The sequence below is a fragment of the Perca fluviatilis genome, chromosome 21, assembly GCF_010015445.1.
Source record: "Perca fluviatilis chromosome 21, GENO_Pfluv_1.0, whole genome shotgun sequence".
Lineage (NCBI taxonomy): Eukaryota > Metazoa > Chordata > Actinopteri > Perciformes > Percidae > Perca > Perca fluviatilis.
The window spans coordinates 3,945,539-3,955,075 of NC_053132.1; the positions used below are offsets into that span (position 1 = coordinate 3,945,539).

The 9,537-nt window shown below is 45.9% G+C and overlaps 1 protein-coding gene across 1 annotated transcript in view; it reads right to left on the reverse strand.

Moving 5' to 3' along the window:
- Positions 1–2,175: 2,175 nt before the first annotated feature.
- waplb (WAPL cohesin release factor b) overlaps positions 2,176–9,537 on the reverse strand; it is a 40,482-nt gene continuing 33,120 nt past the window's right edge. The window contains exons 14-20 of the mRNA XM_039788251.1: positions 8,855–8,988; positions 8,590–8,705; positions 7,948–8,121; positions 6,815–7,034; positions 5,703–5,791; positions 5,020–5,115; positions 2,176–2,631 (exon numbers count right to left, since the gene is read on the reverse strand). Coding sequence (XP_039644185.1) covers positions 2,566–2,631; positions 5,020–5,115; positions 5,703–5,791; positions 6,815–7,034; positions 7,948–8,121; positions 8,590–8,705; positions 8,855–8,988 — 895 coding nt within the window. The 3' untranslated portion in view covers positions 2,176–2,565. The remainder of the gene's footprint in view (positions 2,632–5,019; positions 5,116–5,702; positions 5,792–6,814; positions 7,035–7,947; positions 8,122–8,589; positions 8,706–8,854; positions 8,989–9,537) is intronic.

Consider the following 9,537-nt stretch of genomic DNA (forward strand, 5'->3'; position numbering starts at 1 on the left):
AAAAACAGAATGACACTTATTAAAAGAAGAGTTATGCCATAAACGTTTATGACTTGTTTGTTTATGACACGTTCATGACAGTGTTGTGTCACTCTTATGTAGATACCTTCAAGTGAAGTGTAACCCAGACTTGTTTCTATGCATTAACCCTTTAGAAATGGTGCCTTAATCGACAGAATGAGGGGAAAAAATCCCCTCAAATCTTTCGACAAACAGCTGATGTGCTTTGCATTTCCGAAAGAATTTGGCGATCCAAAAGACCTAAACAACTCCTCTTTGAGTCTCCAATCGCCCTGCAGAGATCACACAACACCTGCACTCTCATTTTGGTGTCGGCGAAATGCATCCTGGGAGCGCAGGGGGAAAAATGTTTTAAAAAATGCAGCACTTTACGGAATAACTCCTTCCTGTAATGTGTGAGTCAAAGGGATCAGAGGAGGATGTTTCCATTAAAAATCCTTAAACTTTGGGATTAAACAGCTTTAGGTGAAGTCTTTCTGGATACAAACAACCAAACAGGAAGAAAAGGAAAAAATAAAATAAAAAATAAATAAAAAGTATCAACTTGATCTTTGAACGCCTCTCCGCTGTTGGCTGGGTTCAAACCAAAGTAAAGCAGCTCGCCTTCACCTCCCAGACCGGGGGCACCTGGGCTGCCTTTGTGCTCTAATTGAAGGCTCTTCTCTGGGCGGCGAGCGCCCAGGCGGGGGGGCGGGGGCAGTAATTGAAAGGAGCTGGAGGAGGACAGGTTCTGGTCCGCAGAGACCCAAAAGCTTTGATGTGGAATGAGAGGGCGATCGATTCTTTGAAGAGTTTCTACTTTTAGAGGGGGTTGTTCAAAGTTTCCAGAGAGTTTTAACAACCTGGAGGGTCATTCCGTTTGAGTCTCAGGTGGGTTGTTGGCTGTGCGCTCGGCATGCTGGGAGAAGCACTGGTTTTTGATAACGGCACAAGACCACCAACTGATTTTAAGTCAGCTAGCTTGCTGAAGAGGTTAGGGGGGGGGGGGAGAACACCTCTTACTACCAAAGAGACAACTTCTCTGGTTATATACGGATGAAAAAAAACCTAAAAACAGACCTACTGCAAACATTTAGACACAGTCCCACCTTAGCTTCGCAAAAGGACTCCTGGACTCCAAATGGACTCCAGGCATGAGGGTGAAGGAGTTTCATGGTGGGGGCAAGGAGAGGGACCAGGAATTTGGAGAACGTTCAGAAAATAAATGCCGTCATCATCACCACCATACACTGTGCTTCTGAACAACTGGCAGCGATTGTCATCTTTCCACGGCAAAGAGTCGGATGAGGCACACAGGATGAAATCCACAGCCATACCTTCTCACAGGCCCTCCAGCCCAGAACAACCTAAAAGAAACGGGGGGGGGGGCTCTCTTTGACTACGCTTGCCAAGGCGCTCTCCTCGGCACAGCTAAAACATTCAAAACGGAGTACGAGAATCCCCTCACCGAGAGAAGGACCACCACTCCAGGAGAAAAGGCTCTCGGGTCTCGGACGGGTCACTTGTGCGCTATTTGGCCAGAATCGATCAATACTTGATCTCTCCGCCTCAAACCGCCTCTTTCCCACAGAGTAGGGAGGTCAGGGGAAGAAATGATCACACCCGGCTGGTCACGCCAACTTCACTCGTCACAAACTGGACCGAGGAGATGGCCAAATGGGACCAGGAATTTGGAGAACGTTCAGAAAAGATGTGGCGTCGTCGTCACCACCATACACTGTGCTTCTGAACAACTGGCAGCGATTGTCATCATGCCATGATGAAGAGCTGGATGAGGCACACAGGACGAAATCCACAGCCACCAAAACCGCTAAAAGGTGCAGCCGCCATACCTTCAAAAAAAAAAAAAAAAAAGTTCTTCTCACAGGCACTCCAGTCCTGAACAACCTAAAAGAAACGTGGGCTCTCTTTTGAGCCCAGGCAAAGGCACTCTCCTCGGCACAGCCAAAACAGAGCGTGAGAACTGGAACTGAACTGGAGGAATCTTTAAAAAGAAATGTATCAAAAAACTAAAAAATCTAAAAGATTTAAATAACAAAACGGCTGGAAAATCATTGTTCTGAGCAACATTCATAAATAGAGGACCGGTGGGGAAAAAAATTAAATACTGACTTGGATTGTATCTTAAATAAAATAAAAATCTGATCCGGACAGCGGTATACCTGAAGTCATAATACATTTGGGTTCATCTCAAGTCAATTTAGAAGGGAAAAAAAACCTCCCTTTTCATTCAGTTATGTGTGAGCTTCCACCGCTGAAACCATGACGACGAAAACTGCCTTTAACTGGACGACGTCTGGTCACAACACGCAGAGGAAGAGGATGATGAAGAACAGGTGTTTGTTGGGTGGGTGGGTGTGTGTGTGTTCCAGGAGTGAACTTAATCTGAGATGAGGATGGTGGTGACGAAGATGAATGAGATGGTTGTTGTGGTGTGTGTGTGTGTGTGTGTGTGTGTGTGTGTGTGTGTGTGTGTGTGTGTGTGTGTGTGTGTGTGTGTGTGTGTAGAGAGAGAGAGAGAGTGTGTGTGTGAGAGGCTTCTCTCTAGCAGTGCTCCAGATAGTCAATGATCCGGGAGATGGACTTCTGTCCTGTGGTGCCGACGTCACACTGCAGAGAGAAAGTAGAGATCAGTTTCCACACACAGAAAGACATCTGCATGCAACAAGCCTGTTCTCACTCACACACACACACACACACACACACACACACACACACACACACACACACACACACACACACACACACACACACACACACACACACACACACACACACACACACACACACACACACACACACACAGACCTCTGCATGCAACAAGTCTGTTCTCACAGAGACACACACAGACAAACACACACACACACACACACACACAGATTGTTATTTTTGTTCATAAATAGATGCAGGATCAGGTTTTCTTCCAGACTGAAGATAGTCCTGGTCTGATAGGACACTGACTGGTTTTTGGGTGATCTGCCCTTTTTGAACCTGCTGATAAAAACGCTGTGTTTCCTCTGTGTTGCTTTGGAAACGGTGGCACGCCACGCCAAAATATCTGCCGCCACGGACAGAACTGCCCCCACTGCTAAAAAAAAAAAATAAATCCTAAAGGGAACACTCAAATGGCTTATTTTAGATCTTATCTTTTATTGTTATTATTATCATCATATTATATAATAGGTGTTTTTTGATCAGTAATTAATGTGGTAACAGTGTCAGGTGTTTGAGAACAGTGTCTGTGTGACTGTTACTGTGTGAATTCAATCTTTTCCTTTACAGAATAAAACTGCCCTGGAGCTACAATAGAAGCTAGAACATGCGTTGTGAAAATGAACTGTAACTGCAGTAGGAAGGTTCTTTCAGTGTCTCCCTTGACCCGGATGAGCAGGACACATGTCGGCACATTTAAAGCCATCACTCAGTGGAATATTCCAGACAACATAATTTAAACATTTAAAAACCAATCAACTCTGCAACCATTAACATCCTGCTTTTACTTTTATTTTTCTTGTTTTTCAACATGGTGCTGAACTACTGAAGATCAGGTGACCCTTCACAGCAGCAAGAGAGAAGTTAAAATTCATGTTATTACTATATTTTCCTAAATGAAACGTAAATTGTGTGTGTGTGTGTCACAATGTGCATTATAGATTGATGTAGGATTTTTGATCTGTCTTCTTGTTTTTATTGGCCTGGCTCCGCCCTCCTACATGCTTCTGCTCAATGTTCATTTCCCTTCAGTGCTCCGTCTGGGTTTGCGGTATAGTCTTGGGTTTTCTCCGGCCAAATATTTGGCGCTCCAATCATCCAACGGAGGGAGTGGCTGAGAACGATGATGTTGAGGTCGTGAAGTGCGCTAGTTTGAGTTATAGTTCCGTAATGGCGGTGGAGAAAGATGCGAGCGAAGCCATTCGGTCCGTTGTGGCAACGCTGCTGAATATCCAGAAGTTAAAGCCCGAGCAAGACCAATCTTTGCTGAGTTGTGTTGGGGGCCATGATGTTATAGCCCTCCTCCCCACGGGGTTCGGGAACAGTTTGATTTTCCAGCTCGCTCCGTTAGTGGTGAAGGAGTTGGCTAAGGCTAACGCTAGCGACGCTAAGCCGATAGTTGTTGTCTCCCCTCTTGTCAGAGTCTGGTAGGACCAGGCTAGTGTACCAGAGTCTGGTAGGACCAGGCTAGTGAACCAGAGTCTGGTAGGACCAGGCTAGTGAACCAGAGTTTGGTAGGACCAGGCTAATGTACCAGAGTCTGGTAGGACCAGGCTAATGTACCAGAGTCTGGTAGGACCAGGCTAGTGAACCAGAGTCTGGTAGGACCAGGCTAGTGAACCAGAGTCTGGTAGGACCAGGCTAATGTACCAGAGTCTGGTAGGACCAGGCTAATGTACCAGAGTCTGGTAGGACCAGGCTAGTGGACCAGAGTCTGGTAGGACCAGGCTAGTGGACCAGAGTCTGGTAGGACCAGGCTAGTGTACCAGAGTCTGGTAGGACCAGGCTAGTGAACCAGAGTTTGGTAGGACCAGGCTAATGTACCAGAGTCTGGTAGGACCAGGCTAATGTACCAGAGTCTGGTAGGACCAGGCTAGTGTACCAGAGTCTGGTAGGACCAGGCTAATGGACCAGAGTCTGGTAGGACCAGGCTAGTGGACCAGAGTCTGGTAGGACCAGGCTAGGTTTTTGTTAGATGTTGTGTTTTTACTGTTGGATTTAAATTGTGCCCTGCCTAGGGACTGCAGATGTAAATTAGCCTAAGGCTAACTCTGGTACAATGTATCATATGGCAACATTTATGTTAAAAATTAGACATGGTCCCTAACAAATAAATAAAATGAATTAATTTAGGGGGAATCCTTAACTGTTTCACATCAACACATCAATTAGACAGTCAACATTTCTGTTTCTCTCTGTTGGTTCTTGGTTTTTCACGTCATTTAACAGTTTCTAACTAGGTGACTTGCAGACAAAGATGATGTTCTCTGAAGAGCTGCGACTCACCGTGAGGTTCATGAAGTTGAGGAACTTTTTCAGCATTTCTGTCATGATGGAGAAATCTCCTTTCGGCAGGTTGTCTCTCACAGTAGTCACATTCAACTGGTGGAGACACACACAGAGTTAAAACATGTGACACGCAAAATGAACAATCGGGAGATGTTAATGCGTTTAACATTTACAGCTCAACTCTGATAATGAGTGCATACAGTGTTTATCTCAGGTTCTATATGTGGATGTTTGCATGTACCAATGTGTGTGCGTCCAATAGTGTTTGAGTGTAAATGTGTTCAACAGTGTGTATCTGACAGGAATTCAGTGGATGACGTTTATATGCTGATCCTGACCAGTGAAACCTTTCAGACAAGCTAAATAATAATGACGTAGCATTAAACAAAAGAGCACACTGGTGTAAGTCTGTGGTTAATTAGACGTAATAAAGTCTGGATTAAAAGGGATGGAAATCCTTAAAAGTTGCATGTTATGCCGAAAAAATTGAACTAATGCGCTAGCATGTTGAGCTCTTTGGCAAATGTGCTGATGTTCTACAAAACAAACAGCGGGGTACACCAGTCCACAAAACAGGAATATTGAGAGAGAATCGGTGCATTGCTTCTATATCCAGCATCTTCCTTGTTGTGTAAGAGTGAGTGATTTCGAGTGGGAGTGTGTGAGTGTGTCTCACTCACCGTGCTCCCCTGACACAGGCAGCCCAGCAGCAGTGCTGTGTAGGAGGCCACGATGCTGTCCTCCATGTGCTTCCCTGCATGCTGCAGAGCTGAGAGTAGGAGGAAGAGGATGATGATGAGGAAGAAACATGTTCAGGTCTTGTGTTAAATGTACACACTCAGGCCGCGATCAGACAGAGCGTGTTTGCAGGTTGCAAAACGCGAGGGGCACTGCGCTGCCTTTTTTGTGTTGACGCACTGATCAGACCAGTTGAGGTTTGTTGTTATTCTTGCTAGGCAACCATTGAATCAACCGGTCTCAGCCGGCCGTTATTTTGCTGTGGAGTTAAATGACGTCAGGTGTTTCTGCAAGGCGTTCAGGTTACCATGCAGTGCAGCTGGATTCTCGCAATATCACGAGATCCAGCAAGAATCGCTGGATCACGCATCGCCTGAAAGTCCATCTCGTCAGGCTGTCGAGTTAATGCATTTCTGTACGAACAGCAGCGGACCGAACCAATTGGCGTGGTTTAGGTGTGTGTGACCGGGGCGGTTTAGAGAATCTTTGACTGAACGTGCACTTTTGCAAACAGTTTCCAATGACGGCTTCTCAGATGGTTCCGTGTAACAAACCATCTGGCTCACCGGGTTAGCGTTCAGGTAGTCTACATCCGCCAGAGGTCACTCTTTTCGGCTGGATGTCCCGCTACCTTCCGCTAACTTTGTGTTGGCGTTCTAACCTCCGGTGGATTTGTGAGGACTATGGTTAACTGCTCCTCAGATCTCTGCAGGGTAAATCCAGACAGCTAGCTAGACTATCTGTCCAATCGGAGTTTTCTGTTGCACAACTATGATTGTGATTGGTTTAAACAAATGCCAATAAACCAGACAATGTTTTTTCTCCCATCCTGGAATGCTGTGTGGACTAGCCAGACCCTCCTCTGCAGCGCTGTGGAGGAAGGTCTGTCAAAGCGAGACTAGCGTTCAGGGCGCTCCACGCAAAAGCAGTAAGCAAAACGCTTCGCACAAAAACGATAACAAAAAGCTGCCCCAGGCTTCTCAAACGCGCTCTGTCTGATCAGGGCCTTGAGCCGGTAACTTCCAGAAATAACAACAACCACCACCAGATTTACCTTTGTTGAGGTCCAGCTCCTCGTCCTCCTCCTCCTTCTCCTTCTTCTTCTTTTCATCCTCCGGCTTCTCTACGTTGTTGTCGTTGGCAACCCACTGGATCTCCCCGCCCGTCTCCTGCCACTCGCCGCTCTTGTCCAGCGCAGGCTTCGGCGCCTCCTTGATGAGGTCATCCGTCTGCGCCTCAGCCTGGATGGCAGCCCGCTCCCGCTGGAGGAACAGCTGACGAGGACGAACACAAAGACAGGTCACTTAAAAAAAAAAAAAAGTTAGCCAACTCTGCGTAGCAGGTTAGTGAAAATTAGTGCACGGTCTGTATGTGTATGCTTTAAAGAGCCCTCTTATACTAATTTTTAGCATATTAGTACTCTTGGGGGTCTACTAGAATAGGTAGACATGCTTTGATGTTCAGAAAACATTAGGCTGCTCATACTGCCCATTGTTTTGAAAGGCGCTACACAAACAACTTTACATCTAGCGTTTTAATTTATGTAAAAACCTAACACAGTTCAATCTTTTAAAGCAGTTGTGTTCAAGGTTCCCCAAGCCATGTTGTTTAAGTTCATCTTAATGTCAACATTTACTACGTTTCAAATGTTCCTGAAAGTAATTTCTTCAAACCTGACATCAGAACAATCATTCCATCCGTCATTACTCTGAATAAAAGTCCCATCCTGTCCATTCTTAGCTTTCCCAACTATTTTCACTTTTCACAATAACTCGTTCCACCTCTCCTCTCCCGTTTCTTTCCGTTTGTCATCGGGCTGCTGTTGCTGATTCTAGCGTCGACCTCGCTGGAAGAGCATCAGCCGAATGGGATTAGAAGGGATGATTCGATTTAAAAGCAGCTTTAATGGTGCTCGTGGGAAACTGATCTGCCACAGCAGTACAGAACAAAGCACAGATGAGACTGGGCGTAAGCGACAAGGATAATACGACTATTAATTTACACTCTTAAATATAAACGTGATCCCCGTGAAATATTTCTAATACAGCACCTGCTGCAGAAATGATCACACACACACACACACACACACACACACACACACACACACACACACACACACACACACACACACACACACACACACACACACACACACACACACACACACACACACACACACACACACACCTGTACAAGTGCAGCGATGGCGCTGAGTGGGCCGGTGCAGGTGATGTCCTGGAGCGGAGGGTTCAGCAGGACGGTGGAGTCGCAGGGACCCTGCCCCCCCTCCATCTCCATCTCCATCAGACAGTACTTGTTCCTGGCACTGTACTCCACCAGGTTGATCAGCAGGCCCAGACCCTGAACGCCACACACACACACACAGTCAGAGGTGTTCATTTAAACACACACAAAGACACTGGCACTAGGTCATTTTAACTTCAAGTCTGATAAAGTATCTGTCCTTTTAAACAGCTTGCAAAGTACTGTGCCATATCTGCTATTATTGGCAGCCGCCACATATGGTGGAGACGCTGCTATTTATACCCTTAAGAACTGAGTATTGTGCTACTTATACCCTTAAGCAGTGAGTTTTGTGCTTGTTAAATGATACTGTGAAGATCTGCTGCGTGTCACTGGTCCACAAGTTTGTGTATGTATTGTACTGCATCTGTAATATTTGGGTCCCTGTACTATTTTTCTTTATGTGGACATAAATAAATGGTTAAAATGTGTGTGTGTGTGTGTGTGTGTGTGTGTGTGTGTGTGTGTGTGTGTGTGTGTGTGTGTGTGTGTGTGTGTGTGTGTGTGTGTGTGTGTGTGACTCACCAGTACTCTGATGTCGAACCTCTGCTCTTGTGGAAGATACTGAGGTACTTTGAGAACACAGTTCAGAGCCGTCATTATTAAATCCTCCTGCTCTCCTGTCTTCGTGCTGCCCCACTCTGCAAACACACACACAAACACACACACACATAAACACACAATCCACTCAAATTAGTCAACATTTTAGTTTCCAGCAGAACTCCCGGAAAACGTGTTAATGTGCAAGTAGTAAAGTGTGTTTCTGATCCGTTTGTGCGTGCGCGCTAACCGTTGTCGTGCGTCAGGTTGAGCAGGACTCCTATAATGGCCCTCATACAGTCCTCCACGGCTTTCCCCACGGCTCCGTCTGAGTTCAGCTCCCTGCTGTAACGCTGGATCATCTCCTCGCACCTCCGCAACGCCCTGAGAGGAGGAGGAGAAGGGAGTAAGGAGAACAGTTAAAAAAAAATAATAATAACTTTGTTTGGATCAAAGGACTGCACAGTTCACCTCCTGGGCACTGCCAAGGTGCTCTTGAGCAAGGCACCGAACCCCCAACTGCTCGGGGCAGCCCCCCCCCCCTCACTCTGACATCTCTCCATTAGTGGGTTAAGCATGTATAGGTCCTGAACATGTATGTAAGTCAGGCCTGTGTTCAATGTGTGTGCAACTGTACTAACAGACTGAAAATTGTGGGCATTCTTGTTTTTCACACATAACATGAAAAACAAGAAATTTATTTCGGTTTACAACAAAAGCTCTTCATGTGAAGCTACCTCTCCAACCTAACCTAGCTGCAAGACAAGACAATGATTCGATGAATTCAATAATCGTCCTAAAAACACCACTTGAAAGTATGACAGGTGTGTAGGAGGACAGCCCATCTGAAAAGGAATAGATCAAGCTACCTGATATAACCTTCATCGTACACACCTACTGGTATACGACGATGAAGGTTACTTAGACTGAAAC